The following is a 15,493-nucleotide window of genomic DNA, read 5'->3' as shown; positions in this document are numbered from 1 at the left end:
TATTTAAGGCGGGGGAGTGACACCACTGTGGTTCTTCACTGACTCCACACCCAAAGGAGACTCTTGGAAACACCAGAGAACAAGGACTGAACTGGGTGGAAGTGCTGGACCCAGGCTAGAGGGGTTTCTAGCATATGAAAGGAATACCTGGGGGTTTTAAGCTGCAAGCAAGGGCAGCTTGCCCCTTGGATGCTCTGCAACTGGTTTGAATCATCATTTAGGTATACTTGGTTCTGCTTCAGCGTGGGGTTGGGGGAGGGGTTAAAATGGCATCCCGAGGTCACTTCCACCCCATACTTTCTATGGTTTGTGTTACAGTAACAGCCAAATGCTCCAGTCAGTATCCGAGCCCCATTGAGGTAGGCACAATACAGCTATATAGAAAGACATGGTCCCTGCCTATGGATACTCTTTAAGAAGGTTCCATCACCCTGTCTGCCTAGTTTTGTAGGTAATAGGTACAGTTACAGTGTTGCCAACTCTCCCAGTATTATCACAAGAAATGGAATTACGGGCACAGTCCTGGAGAAGAACAGCCGATCAATCAGAGCATTTCAGGAAGCTGGCAGTGCTCGTCCTCCTCCCCTCAGGAGCTGAGAGATTTCTGAGTGGCAGTGAGGGAACTGCTGATGACAAGATGCAACAGAAAGAGCCAGCTACCAAGCTCTCTCCTCCCTCCCTCTCAGGAAAAATAGGTCACTCTGCTCTTTGCTCCCCTCTCTTCCTCCCTCCTCTCCTTTCCATCCTTGCAACACCAGGCCTGGGAAGGGGGAAAAAGGGTGAGGAACCCCTGGAGCTGCAGGAGGTGCTGAGGTGCATACAGGGGCAAGGGGCAGATGTGGGACTGGGGCGGCAGAATGAATTAGAATTTGGGGGGGTTGGAATGAAGCTGGAAGCTCTGTGATATAAGGCAGCATTTGGTAGAAATCTGTCTAATTTAATCTCAGTTGGGTCTTGCAGTGAGAGCTTCTTCAGAGAGACCCAAAAATCACCTTCCCGTATAAGTGCGTGAGAGTTGACAGCACTAGAACAGTGACACTCATACACCGGGGGTGGGCAGGGGGAGTTCAACAATCAAGAGAATAGTATTTCTTTTTTTAAAAAGCCTAATGATTTTTTTTGGGGGGGGGGGGTATATCATGATTTTTGAACTTTTGGAGTTGGCAGTACTTCAACCTCTGGTGACCTTGCTAGGGAAGCCCTTTGGGATAGTGTATGCAGAGGGGATAGAGTTTTCAGAGGACAGGCACTTATTGGGGGAAGTTGTGATGGGTTCCCTCTGGGGTGCCACCTGGAACTGGGGTATCACTGAGCCCCCCTGACTCACCAGCCTGGGCTTCCTCTCACACTTTGGTTCTGTGATAAGTTGCCAAGCTCTCCAAGCTTGCTCTTTCACCAGCATATACACAGGTAGAACACACCCAGCTGCAGAACTTATAGGCTGCTGTGATCAGCTCTGCATGGGGAGCCTCCAGCTAAGGAACTGTCCAGCTGCTCAAGAGCACACGCTCCCTCTGGCACAGAGATCGGTATAGCATAAGCTCATGAAATTCACCCCCTCCCTCAATGTGGAGAGGAAATATACAACAGCTTTTTTGCCCCAACTTATAGCTCCCACACACTGGTTTGAAATAAAGCAAAAACAAATTTATTAACTACAAAAGAGAGATTTTAAGTGATTATAAGGGATAGCAAACAGATCAAAGCAGGTTACCTAGCAAATATTCAATCTAAGATTAATATACTAAAGAGATTGGATGTGAGTAGCAACTTCTCACTAGACCATCCCTGACAGGTTTTTGTCCATCCTGTTCTTAAAACTTTCAATGACAAGGATTTCATAACCTCCCTAGGTAACCTGTTGCAGTGCATTCCCTCTATCTGTATCTATCTAACTATCTGTATAATTAGAAAGTTTTTCCTAATAGCTAACCTAAGTCTCTTTTGTTGCAAACTAAGCTGATTGCTTCTTGTCCTTCCCCAGTGGTCATGGAGAACAATTTATCACTATCCTCTTGTAACAGCCTTTAACATATTTGAAGGCTGTTATCCGGTCCCCCTCAGTCTTTGCTCTAGACAGAACATGCCCAATTCTTTCAACCTTTCTTCAAAGGTCAGGTATTTAAAACCTTTTATCACTGTTGTTGCTCTCCTCTGGAACTCTCCTATTTGTTCAGAACTTTCTTAAAGTATGGTGCCCAAAACTGGACACAGTAATGCAGCTGGGGCCTCACCAGTGCCAGGTAGAGAGGACTAATTACCTCTCCTGTCTTACATATGCCACTCCTGTTAATATACCACAGAATTACCTTTCCCTTTTTCACAACAGCATCATACCATGACTCGTATTTTATTTCTGGTCCACTATAACCCCAGGCCCCAATCCTTTTCAGCAGTACTACCACCTAGCCAGTTATTCCCCATTTTATAGTTGTGCATTTGATTAGTCTTTACTAAGCGAAATACTTTGTATTTGTCTTTGTTGAATTTCATATGTGTTGATTTCAGACCAACTCTCCAATGTATCAAATTCATTTTGAATTCTAATCCTCTCCTCCAAAGTGCTTGCATCTCCTCCCAACTTGGAGACGTCTGCAGATTTTATAAACATACTGTACTCTCTACTCCATCATCCGAGACATTAAATGAAAGTATTGAATAGTACTGGACCCAGGATCAACCCTTGTGGGACCCCACTGGATACATTGTCCCAGTTTGACGGTGAATTTATTGATAGCTACTCTTTGAGACTAGGCTTTCAATGTTGTGTAATTTCATCTGAACCAATTTCCCTAGTTTGCAAATCAAAAATACTAACAAGCTACAGTACTAGCAGCTTTGAAGTCCCTGGGAGCATGTTGGGACTGCAGTAAGCAGAGGCCACAAACCATAATACTACTTCACCGGCATAAAGGTTTCACAGGTTATTAGCTTGTGAATCTCCAGAATTAAGCCTGACTCCAGTTAGGAGTTTTTAAACTATTTGTGATTTCTTTTAATTATTTAGGAAGTTACCAGCATCCCTTTGTGGAAGTTGAACTCTATTATGTCTAGCTGGTGTATGTGGTGTCTGTCTGAATTATTTCTGTAAGCCATGCCTACCTTGTGTGGCCCTCTGTCCCCCTCTTGGAGCAGCCCATGCATGGAATTGAACTGGGAAGCCTCTGAAGCTCAGGACACACTTGCCCTGCCCGGGAAGGTAGGTAAGCCATGCCTGCTCAGTGTGCCACTCTGTCCCCATCTAGTTGTGGCTAAGCCACATAGGGTATATCTACACCCAGGATCTCAAACTCAAATCACCATGAGAGCCACATGAGGACTCGTACATTGGCCCGAGGGCTGCATCACTGAAACCTTTTCATACAACAATACAAAAGTATAGTCAAAAATGAAAAAAATGAGGAGTAAGATAGTGTGCTATTAAAAGTCAATATATTAGCTATTTTAAAACTGTAATGCAAAAAGGGGTTTTAATAAAATATAAACACTCAGTCATGCACCTCACTCAAATGACAAAACACGCATTTACTTTTAGAATTACTTTGGTTAAAGCCCCACACCTCTGCCCCTGGCCCTGCCCCCACTCCACCCCTTCTATGAGGCCCTGCCCCCTGCCCCACCTCTTCCCGCCGCTTCCCTGCCCTCATTCCAACCCCTTCCCCAAAGTTCCCGCTCCAACTCTGTCTCCTCCCTGCCCCTATTCCAACCCCTTCCCTAAATCATCCCCTCAGCCCCGCTTCTTCTCGGTCTCCTCCCCTGAGCGCGCCACATCCCCATTCCTCCCCCCTCCCTCCTGGAAAGTTCTTGGCACCGCCAAACAGCTGGGGAGCTTGGCTGCCAGTGGAATCGGCGCCTATGGAGGGCTGCAGGAAATAACTCTGCGGGCCGCGTGTTTGAGACCCCTGGTCTACCCGGTAGCTGGCAGTGAACCTCCCGGCTCGGGTAGACGGACTTGTTTGAGCACAGCTGCCACTAGCAAGCTAACAATAGCTGTGTGGAGGTTGCAGCACCAGCAGAGGATCGTGCTAGCCAGCCAAGCTCAGGTGGCTAGCCTGAGCCTCCGCTGGTGCTGCAGTGTCCACACGCTACCTTTAGCATGCTTGTGCCAGCCCTGCTCACCTGAGTATGCATACCCAGGCTGGGCGGCTCCCTCACAGGGGCAGCACAGACATACCAATCACAAAGATGGATGAGCGTGCTACAGGCTAGCCAGAGAAGGGGGTGTGTAGCTCATGCAGTAAAGGCTTGTGCATTTAGATCCTGACAGCCTAGGTTCAATCCCTGCTGCTGATAACCCACTGAGGGGCATTTGTGCTGTGTTTCTTGTATATTCTCAGAGAAAATAGTGTGATATTACTAATATCAAGCATTAAGATAATTCCCTGATTTGATTACTGGCTGGTAAAGGGCTTTGTCAGTAGTTAGATGTCAGTGTTTTTCAGTGCTGAGCACCCTCCTTGATGCCTTACTGCATACAGTAAATGTAAGGTTTGCACTGCTGGAGATCATGCCCTGTTCCCCGGCTCCTTCTGCTAAGCCTGGTAGGAGTGTGCCTTAGGGTAAATGAGGCCAGATCACGCAGACACACAGGAATATGACATATGCAATGATCTTGTCTACCCAGCCAGAATATACTTGCTTCTAACACCTGCAAGAAATTAAGAAAGATTGAAATACTCCCTAAAATCTGTTGCTCATCATACAGCCTACACAAAAGAATTGAATTCTTTTTACATGAGCACACCGGGGTACATCTGCTTGCAATCATCCTTCTGAAGACAGTCAGGCCTCCTTCTGATTAAGCAGAAATATGATTCGCCACACTTGGTCCACAGAATGCTTAGTAGAATATTTCAGCAAAGGGGCTGGAATTCACTAGCAATAGAATAAATATGCCTTTCATATATTAGTTCTCCACCAGTCAGGTGGTCTCAGCATTTGGAACCCTTTTCCTCTGCCACCTACTCACTTCTTGCCCTACTTTCAGAAGTCAAGAAATGCTTCAATAAAGAGAAACTTGTTCTGTGACAGAAAAGATCATTTCTTCTGGCCAGGCATTTGGGAAGGAGACAGGAAGCATATTATTTTAAAGGTAAACTGATAAAATATGTGTTTGCTGTAGAAACGGGAGGAAAGTCAAAAATCATATTAGGATTCTTTAGACAGTACCAGGAGGAAACGTTACTGTAACACTTAGGATTGTGCTGACAACAACTACGGGTATCGTAGGGGAAACAGGTTAGTCTTCAATTATCTGTGCATTCCTGCAGTGTAAATATTTTTCTTTGCTCACAGAAATCTAGTTTGTTGGTGTGTGTGTCTAAATGTCTAAAACTACTACCGCTGCAATACAGTGAGTATTCCACTGAAGCATATTAGAGGTGTGGACAGTAGTAACATTGTTGATTTCTCAATATAGCCTTCATTTTTAGATAATCGTCAAGGAAAGAACAATAAAATCCTTTATTTATATGGAAGCAGAGTGTTTTCTCCTATTGTAGTTTGTAACATGGACACACTGGGGTTGAAGTAATGCACTTTTATAGGTTTGTTATGTTACATCTAACAGGATGTCTTCTATGCTACTATACACAATGACTGAAAATGTAATTTAAACTGTTTGAAAAGGAACCGGGCTTGTTTTATTTTTAATAAAAGAAAACTTGTCTTGATAGCTGTGCTGTTACTGTGATTCATAAAGGAAAGCTGACGGCTCTGTCTGCACCATGTTTATTTACCTCAATTGATTGCCAGTTAGCTTGAGCTAGTTAACAGGTTTGGAAAGGCGAGTGAGTGTGCTCCTTAAATGTTTGTTCCTGGATCCTGTATAGACAAAGTTGAAGACTTAAGCCATGCCTATGTTAGAAGTACTTTGCTGATACAGGTATCTCAGCATGTCTGTACTTATGGCTTATACTGACAACACTGAGTTTTTGCTGGAAAAGCTTATTCCAACCACCCCCACCCCCGCAGCAAAATAAATTATACCAACAAAAGTGCAGTTTTGCTGATGTAACTGAATTTACACTAGGAGCTTGTGTTTGCACAGCTGTATCGGTCGCAAATTGTATTTCTTCAGACTCCGTTGACACATAGTTATGCTGGCAGAAGTCAGTAGTGTAGACTTGGCCTTAAATAGTTGGCCTGATGCATTCTAGTTTGTGTTTGAAATTTAGAGGCATGTAGTTAAATGCAAAGATAAAATAGAAGCCTGTGTTAAATATTCATTTTATCAATTAAATGATCAGTTGCATGCCGACATCTACATATACGGTATAAAGGGCCTCATTTAAATAGAGTGAATAATTTGCTGCACTAATACAGTGTCATTAAAGTTTTGACACGGGAAAGAATTGTCCTTATTACACCTCTGTGTAGAACTTGGTCTGTTAAGCACACACCTACTTGGTATTATACTTTCCTTTAAAATGTCTTTAAAAGAGGTCACGTATTTATACAGTATATCAGTGGCAGACTTTCAGAGAGTATTGATCCACTGCATTGGAGAGTACATTAAGGAGCAATATTTTTGGAAATATTGCAAAGAAAGCCGTCCTCATCTTCTGCAGTGAGTGGGCTGCCACATATGAATGTACAGCCAGATTTTCGAAGACTCTGAGCACACTGGATACTGAGCTCTTTGGATAATCTGATCATAAGGGTGTCCATGGGAGCTGCTAGGCATCAGACTGTTCGGAAAATCCGAGCTGAAATCCTGGCTTCATGGATGTCAATGGCAAAATGCAGATTAACTTAAATGGGACCGGAATTTCGCACCAAGCCTCTATTTGGTTGCCTTGTTGTGAGGTGAGCTCTTATGAAAATCTGGTGTTTAGTGCTAGGGAAATCCTTACCATGCAGAATCCTCCCTTTTGCTCTTTTCTTAAGTTTGGGATGTGTGGTGAGAAAACATTATTTGCCCTTTGGCATGAGAGAAGGACATTAGCAGATCCATGTAGAAAATGAAGAAGCAATGAGCTTTAATGCAATACTGCAGTAACAGGTCAAGAAGTGATTCTCCTACAGACACTTCCGAGGTTTCAGAGAACTTTTGACATGAAATGAATTAAGTTTACTAATGGATTTCAAATGTTTATCTTTCTACAGAAAGAGGGATGTTTTGTTTTCATTTTACGTAGTCTTGCCAGTTTTAGCAACTGATATCGAAGTAAGTTTTTGACTATTTGAACTTTTAATTTATTTAATGGCGAAATGGAAGATCTTTGTGCTACACTCAATAATAACTGGATATGCACTAATGTGACAGGATTGATTTCACGGAGCCTCCTTTAATGTCTGGTATTTTAGCCCCGTCTGACTTCTATTCTGAAATTCAAATTAAAAGCAAAAGTCAAAACCAGAGAAAGCAGCACCAGACAATGTTGTCAGGAAAGCTTTGTATGTGGGTCAGTTATTTTTCAAAAGTCTCTACTCAACTCAACATACAGTTTTATCTGTGTGTTCTTTTCAGTCAAACATTTAACAGTTCAGCAACGCTTTTGTATTAGAATTCTCCCCAGCCACTTATCATTCCTGGGCAAAGTAGATTTTTAGCAAACATATTTAAAGACCCATCCAAAAAGATTTGGATTTGCTTCTTTCTTCCAAAACAAGGGAATGACTAATCTAGCAGTGTGAGGTACAAGGGGAAACATTTCTCCTTGAAAAATACTAAGAAGATTTCTTGCATAGAGGCTGAATGCTAGGGGTACTTTCACACTGTGCTAGACATGACTTATGACTGACAAAACCTAATGTTATATAGAATAATTATCTGAAGGGAACTGCACTTTGATCTGATATTTATTATTTTTAGTGCACCTATTTCATGGCCCCTCTTAAGAGTTCAAGATCCACCTGAACTTACCATCTTGCAAATTCTGTGGCAAAGCAATTTTGGTGTAATTTAGGACCACAGGACTGGAAGGGACCTCCTAGGTCATCAAATCAGTTCCCTGCTATTGCAGGCAACCATGTCATATAATCCCATTCATAAATTTTTCAAACTGCATCTTCAAACTGCATCTTCAAACTAGTTAAATTTCTTGTCCCCACTGTTCTATTATTTGACATCCTCAGATTTCCTTGATACCCTTCAGCATAACTTTCAGCCTGGGTGTGACAGCACAAAGGCTACAGTAGCCTTCTTGACTGATCTCCTAGTGATGATATGCAAAGGACAGGTATCTACACTGATTATTTTAAGTCTGTCAGCAGTCTTTGAAAGCACTGGCTAAGGAAAGATATTGAAACTTGTTGACGGTAAAAGTACAGTCTATAGTGCGTTAGCACAGGAATCTGGATTTTGGCAAGGATGAACCCCTGGCAATTAAAAAAGGGACCTCAGATTAAGAACATAAGAACACAAGAACAGCCATACTGGGTCAGATCAAAGGTCCATCTAGCCCAGTATCCTGTCTTCCAACAGTGGCCAGTGCCAGGTGCCTCAAAGGGAATGAACAGAACAGGTAATCATCAAGTGATCCATCTCCTGTCGCCCATTCCCAGTTGCTGCCAAACAGAGGCTAGGGACACCATCACTGCCCATGCTGACTAATAGCCGTTGATGGACCTATGCTCCATGAATTTTTTTTTTGAAGACTGTTATACTCTTGGCCTTCACAGCATCCTCTGGCAAGGAGTTCCACAGGTTGACTGTGCAGTGTGTGAAAAAATGCTTCCTTTTGTTTGTTTTAAATCTGCTGCCTATTCATTTCATTTGGTGACCCCTAGTTCTGGTGTTATGAGAAGGAGTAAATAATACTTCCTTATTTACATTCTCCACACCAGTCATGATTTTTATAGACCTCTATCATATCCCCCTTAGTTGTCTCTTTTCCAAGATGAAAAGTCCCGGTCTTATTAATCTCTCTTCATACAGCAGCCATCCAGACACCTAATAATTTTTGTTGCCCTTTTCTGAACCTTTTCCAATTCCAATATATCTTTTTTGAGATGGGATGACCACATCTGCCCGCAGTATTCAAGTTGTGGGCATACCATGGATTTCTATAATGGTAACATGATATTTTCTGTCTTATTATCTATCCCTTTCTTAATGATTCTCTCCATGACACTCATTAGTCACAATATCGGAATCCAAGACTTGGTCTCAGTGGGAGTGCAGCAACCTAAAATATCCTGCATTTTATTCTTTAAAATGTCTGTTTCCATAGTTAGTACTGTAACAGTTGCTGTGAGGCTCTGTGCACCTCTCAACGTCAATAGGTGAAAGGTGCCGCTGCAGCAAAGCTGTACTTGGTTTAGGGAAAATGTCACTTGTTTGTATCTTGTCCTCATCTTCAAGAGCTACTCAACTCTACTCCTGGCTCACCCACTCTTGTCCTCACATTGCTCCCCGGCCTCTCTGTTCTGGCATGATGCTAGCCTTACCAGCCAGTATATCCTCCGCTCCTGCTTTCTTCTACAGTATCTCTTCTGTATAGAAGACCTTCTTTGAAACAATCAGAAAGGCCAGTGTCCTTTTCTCTTTCAGATTCCTCCTCAAGATCCACTTCTGCTGTGACCTCTACAAGAAACTGGCTAATCAGTGATGTCTAGGTTGAGGGGAAGTTGGTTTTAGCTGATAGTTTATTTTTATACAAATAATTAAAGTATTTTTGAAGTTATTCAGCACAATCACATTGTGCACATAGTGAGTCTGTGTAAATGCACAAAGTTTTTACTGTTGCCCTTCTCCCTTGCCTTCCCTCCGAATGCTTGTCATATTCACTTTGTGCATTTCATCTTAAATTAGGCTCTGAGGCTGCAAACACATATACCCTGAGACTGTAAGCTCTTCAGAACAGAGGTGGGGTCTTCCTATGTGTATGTACATCGCCTAGCAAATAGAGTCTGAATTTGTATTAGGAATTAGGGCCTCTGGACACTATTACAATACAAATAATTAAGTATAATAAAAATGCCACATTATAATTGTTTATGGCTAAATTGTTCACAGTCTGAGGTGGTTTAATATGGCAAAAAATACCTGTGAACATTCATTTTAATAAAAACGCAGGTGCCCTCCAATGGTATTTACCATTTCTTCTAGTAACTTTCTGCAAAAATGCATATGGACAAAATGTTGTTCATTAGAGTGTGCACAGAAAGAGACAGTGTTGTGGAAGCTCAGGCTTATCTGCAGTCATGTGAGTGTTCATGCCAGAAGTGCTCAGTGGCCACCATGAAAACTCAGTGGACTGGGAATTATCCAACAGAAACAATGCCATGCGACTTAGGTGGTCAATAACACAAATCTATTCATCCAGCTGCAAAATATGTTTGCATAAACTGTTTACTAATATTTGGGAATTCATTACTCTAAATTACTTAAACTATTCACAGATCATCTGTGAGGGAAAAGAAGAGCTACGTTTGTCTAATATTTTGTTTACAAAAGAATTTGCTCCGCTCTATGAATAATAGAACAGTTTTATATGATTGTGTTAACCTAAACAGATTTGAGTTTTAGTTCGATCTATCATGGGTGAATTTGTGAACATTTCCTGTTCTACTGAGAGATGAAAGAACCCCACTATGAAAGGAGAAGAGGACTGGATAAAGAACTTCCCAGTAGCTAATCAAATAACCGAGTAAGTATCCCATGAGCTATTAGTGTGCTTTTTTACTGGTTTTGCCAGCCAGAAGACCAGTCTAGAGTAGGACAGTTATCCTGCAGGTTAATTAATCCCAGTCTGGGGCTGGAGCAACTTGCAGTGGTTAGTGGAGGCTATTGCAAACATGGAGAAAACAGGCTTATGGGTGGCTTGGCAACCACAACCACAGTAGTTTAATGGACTATAGGAAACAAACCTTTCCTTTCACCTGAAGTGGTCAACCTGCCTCCACAGTTTATGAACCTCCAAAGCCCAGACATATTTTCATTTGGATTAGAACTGAAATTATTATGGCAATTTACACAAATGCAGTGGTTGAGCATTGTTTATGATATGGGTTTTTTTTGAAAACTGTTGTTAAAATATTGATTTTTCAGAAATTTCTCTCTGCAATTTCTTTACTACATTAGGGGTTCTCAACCTTTTTCTTTCTGAGCCTGCCCCCCGCCCCCAAACATGCTATAAAAACTCCGTGGCCCACTTATACCACACCAATTGTTGCTCTGCATATAAAAGCCAGAGCTGCTGTTAAGGAATAGCAAGTGGAATGGCAAGCTAGGCAGTTGCCCAGGGCCCCACGCTACAGGGCACCACGTGAAGCTGAGTGGCTCAGGCTTCTGCTTCAGCTCTGGGTGGCAGGGCTCAGGGCCCTGGGCTTCAGCCCTGCGTGGCAGGGCTTAGATTGTCTGCCTTAGGCCTCAGTGAGTCTAACGCTGGTCCTGCTTGGTGGACCCACTGAAACCTGCTCACAGCTCCCCAAAGGGCTCCGGACTCCTGGCTGAGAACCACTGCCCTACAACTCAAACACCCTCTTTTGGTAAAATAGCTGTTTGTTTCTTTTCTCTCTCTTCATTCTCTGTAGGATTCTTGAAGCTCCTCAGTCAAGTTTACAGTAGGCAAAAAATAAATTAAGACTCAGAGAAGAATGTTACTATGAAAAGGCTCCACTAGACTGTTGTTATGCTAGTTTGATAATATAATTTGCTGGGTTGTTTCACTAAATGTCTATTTTGAAAGGACAAACTGATGGCATGCATTTCAGGATAAAATGATTTCCGCGTGAAATCCTGACTCTATTGAAATCAATGGCAGAACTCCTATAGACTTCAGGGGAGCTAGGATTTCACCACAACCATGTAAACCCCACCAACAGAGCTCATGGTAGCCCTATGGGAATTGTAACCCCACTGAACCTTGGTGTGCTTCGAAGAGAATGAGTGCTTTGTGCTCCCACAATTTTCCTTTCACAAAAAATAGGCTTCAAGCATTCTATCTTCTTGTCGCCAATTTACAAGTGATTCCCAACTGTGAGTTATATTACATGTCACGCTGTCACAGCTTTGACATGAAAATCTGCGGTAATCAGCAAGAAAAGATTTATTTTTAAGTGATCATCTTTGAGAATAGGTTCCAAACCCTCTTATTACTTGAACAAAAATAATCTTATGTCACTTTGGGGGCCGCTCCTGTTCTATCATGCAATTATTACCACGCTTATGCTATTTTTATAAGTTACAGTAACTCCCCACAGAGCTTATCTATGTGTTCACTGGCTTCCACATAGCTGAACAATAGTCAGGACATAAATGGAAAACAAAGAGATCAATGCAACCAAGGTATCATTTTCCAAACAATTACCCCAACCCTCAGTAAGGCTCAGGTATTGCATATTAGACTTAAAGCTATTGCATCTTTAGCAGTAATGTATTCTGTGGCAGTGTCTTTCATGATGGATCTTGTGACGACAACACAGACGAGTGGAACGACAGGATTTTTATTTGGGGAGGTTATAGGGGCTATAGGTATTGTTGGACTATAACAAGAACTGAGGACACTGATCTCTAATGGAAGGAGTGCAGTAAGAAGATATGATATAGCAGGAAAACTAAATGTTATGCAAATCAAGATCACCAGGCCTGGAAGATGAAGAAATGAGCACTAGTTTGCATAACCAAAACAAAAAAGAAAACAGGGAGTTACGGTAATAGACTTTGGATCCTTTCATCTGTTAGTTCAAATTCAGCCCAAGTGGGTAGTAACTATAAATTATTATGATTGCTTATATAAAATGAGTTGATACCCTCTGGGAACTGAACGGAGTTTGTGTCTACATAGCAAAGAGAAACCCATGGCTGGCCTGTGCCAGCCAACTCGGGCTTGGGCTGTGGGGCTGTGTAGACTTCTGGGCTTAGGTTGGAGCCCATGCTCTGGGACCCTGCCACCCCGCATGTCCCAGAGGCCAAATAATGCAAGACCCCCATGGCTATTGCCCTATACTCTCACCCCATAAAGGTGGCACCTCTCGGGAGGCTTGAGTCACATTGGCAGAATGGGATGAGGACGCTTGTGCTGCCGCTATCCATCCTGCATCTGCATGAGACCAGAGAACTTTAGCCTTCTAGCCTTTCATAGATACTAAGGTCAGAAGGGACCATTATGATCATCTAGTCAGACCTCCTGCACAATGCAGGCCACAGAATCTCACCCACCCACTCCTGCGATAAACCTCTCACCTATGTCTGAGCTATTGAAGTCCTCAAATCATGGTTTAAAGACTTCAAGGAGCAGAGAATCCTCCAGCAAGTGACACGTGCCCCATGCTACAGAGGAAGGCGAAAAACCTCCAGGGCGGATTGGAAGAGGCCCTGGAGGAAAATTCCTTCCCGACCCCAAATGGCGATCAGCTAAACCCTGAGCATTGGGCAAGATTCCCAGCCAGATACCCAGGAAAGAATAGAACCTAAGGGTCCCAAATGACACCCATAAAGTGAAAGATAGTCTGTGCCCCAAAGAGCTACCAGTGTAAGTAGACAAGACAAACAAAATGTAGGAGAGGAAACAGAGGTGAAATGACTTACTGAAGGTTACAACTGGCCAGTGGCAGAGCCAGGGACAGAATGCAGGTCTCGTGAGTCCTAGTTCAGTGCTCTAGCGACTAGATCATGCAGCCTCCTACACATCCTATTGACTTTAGTGGGAGCTGCAGGAACTCAGATCTATCAAGAGGTGATCAGCACCTTGCAGAATTAGGACCCTATGATCTGGCTAACTACATTTCAAACTAGCGCTTCGCAGATAAAACACATCCAGACAAATTATTTAATTGAAAAACTAAATGGGAGAACGATGATTTTCAGCTTGAAGATTCCCTACCCTTTTCATGGTCTTTCCTTCAGTTGTACAACTGCAGGGTCCTCTTTATTTGTCGTGACTAGTAGCAAAAACTAAAAATGGGAATGAGTAAAAAAATGATTATTATAAAGGAGAGTTTTACTGCGAGTGTGAAGCATGACTAACGTTTAATCTGGGCATTTTGAAAAAACAATATGTTGCTGGTGCTTTTAGATTATTCAGTAAACAAGAAAAAATATTATGGGTCCGTTTCTGTACACAGTTCAAAACTAGCCTGCAAATGCCCAGCAGAGAATTCCCTTTCTGGAGGAGCCCGGCGTACTCATGCAAGTATGTCAGCACTGGGCCAGCCTACAGAATCAGGGAATAGAGCTGGCTGGAAAACTTTAGTGGAACCCTTTTTTCCCCAACAGAAAATGCCATTTTCATCAAAACATTTTAGAATACCATGTCAATTTCTACAGTAAATCACATGGGGAAAAACTGAAATGAAAACTTTTCATTTTGGAACATTTTTGTTGAGGAAATTTTGTTTTGGCATTTTGAGATCTTGTTTCAGATTTAATTTTTGTTATATTTTATGACGTGGAGATGCATAGCATGCACTGCTACTACTGCCGTGTCACAAGATGACCTAGTATAATAATTGAAATAGTCTCTTTCTGTTTTATTTTTAAAATCATTAAGGGCAGCTTCTAATTACTGATGTTTTCTAGATCAGAGTGTCTTGTATGTGTGGGTGGGTGTGTGGTAATAAAGCATTTTGACACCTTCACACAATTTTTATGCTCCTAGATATTTTGGAATGAAATTTCTGAAAACTAAAACAAAAATTTGAAATCCCTCCTTCCATTCCCCCCCCCCCCCCCCCAACATTTTTCAGATATTTTGGTTTGTGGAAAATTTCAAAAGTATTTTGTTTTGATCCCAGATCAGAATGAAAAGAAGCTTCAACACGTCAACATTTCCCACAAACTGAAAATTCTGAGTTTTGATCAGCTTCACCTACTGGTTACGGTCCCCACCCCGCAATTCCCCAGAGAATCTTGTCAAACAGCAGCGAAGAGCTGACAGCTGAACCTGTGTTTGTTTGTGTTACATTTCTGTAGTGTAATATTTTGCAGGTTTTGTAGAAATATGTCATTGTCCCACTGGGATTTAACTTTGGGAACACGTGGCACTCCATGGTACTACTCTTTTATGTTTTAAGTGATGTATTCACAAAAATGTATGCCAGAATTAACAAGGCAGGTTCCAACTTTCACGGTTCCATACTCTGCAGCTATACAGTACTGTACAGCCAGGTTAGTAAACACTACATTGAACTTGCTGGGATCCAAGCATAACCTGGTGCAGTGGGATTTCATGCCGCAAGATTTAAAGATGTCATGATCTTTTACATGGCAGCAGTAAAGAGGAAAAACTACAAAAAGTGCAGTCTTCTGGAAACAAAATATACTGTAAATCAGAAACATAGACTACAGTCTAACATCAAAGCAAGAAAGGCACAGACTTCTAACAGAGAGATTTAGGGAGGGCAGTTACGAGACTAGAATTTATCGATTTAAAACAGGACCAATAAATATGGCATTGAAGCAATTCAAGAGAAGTACAAGGTCAGATGGGATAATGTCAGAAAGACACGTGTTATGTTTTTACAGTCAGAATCTGAGCACCGGAGCTGGGGCTGGTAGCATCATGTATTATGTAGGTTGTCCAGCCCTGCCCTCTATAAACTCCTG

General features: G+C 42.3%; 1 protein-coding gene across 5 annotated transcripts in view; it reads left to right on the top strand.

The window, feature by feature from the left end:
• The window catches only part of ECRG4 (ECRG4 augurin precursor), a 73,082-nt gene that overhangs the window by 33,177 nt on the left and 24,412 nt on the right, over nt 1–15,493 (top strand). Inside the window, exon 1 of one of the 5 annotated variants that reach the window (XM_048856882.2) lies at nt 4,860–5,092. The exons of 1 other annotated variant lie outside the window; for it this stretch is intronic. Coding sequence is in view for 2 of the 4 variants with exons in the window: in XM_048856862.2 (XP_048712819.2) it covers nt 10,540–10,595 (56 nt within the window). In the remaining 2 variants the exon portion in view is untranslated. Of the gene's footprint in view, nt 1–4,859; nt 5,093–5,117; nt 5,239–6,670; nt 6,808–10,461; nt 10,596–15,493 lie in introns of those variants that run through there. 3 more of the 5 variants (XM_048856891.2, XM_048856873.2, XM_048856862.2) reach the window with 3 other exon arrangements.

This window comes from Caretta caretta, chromosome 1 (assembly GCF_965140235.1).
Source record: "Caretta caretta isolate rCarCar2 chromosome 1, rCarCar1.hap1, whole genome shotgun sequence".
Lineage (NCBI taxonomy): Eukaryota > Metazoa > Chordata > Testudines > Cheloniidae > Caretta > Caretta caretta.
Note: the sequence above shows the minus strand (reverse complement) of the source record. Positions and strands in the feature narration are given on the sequence as shown.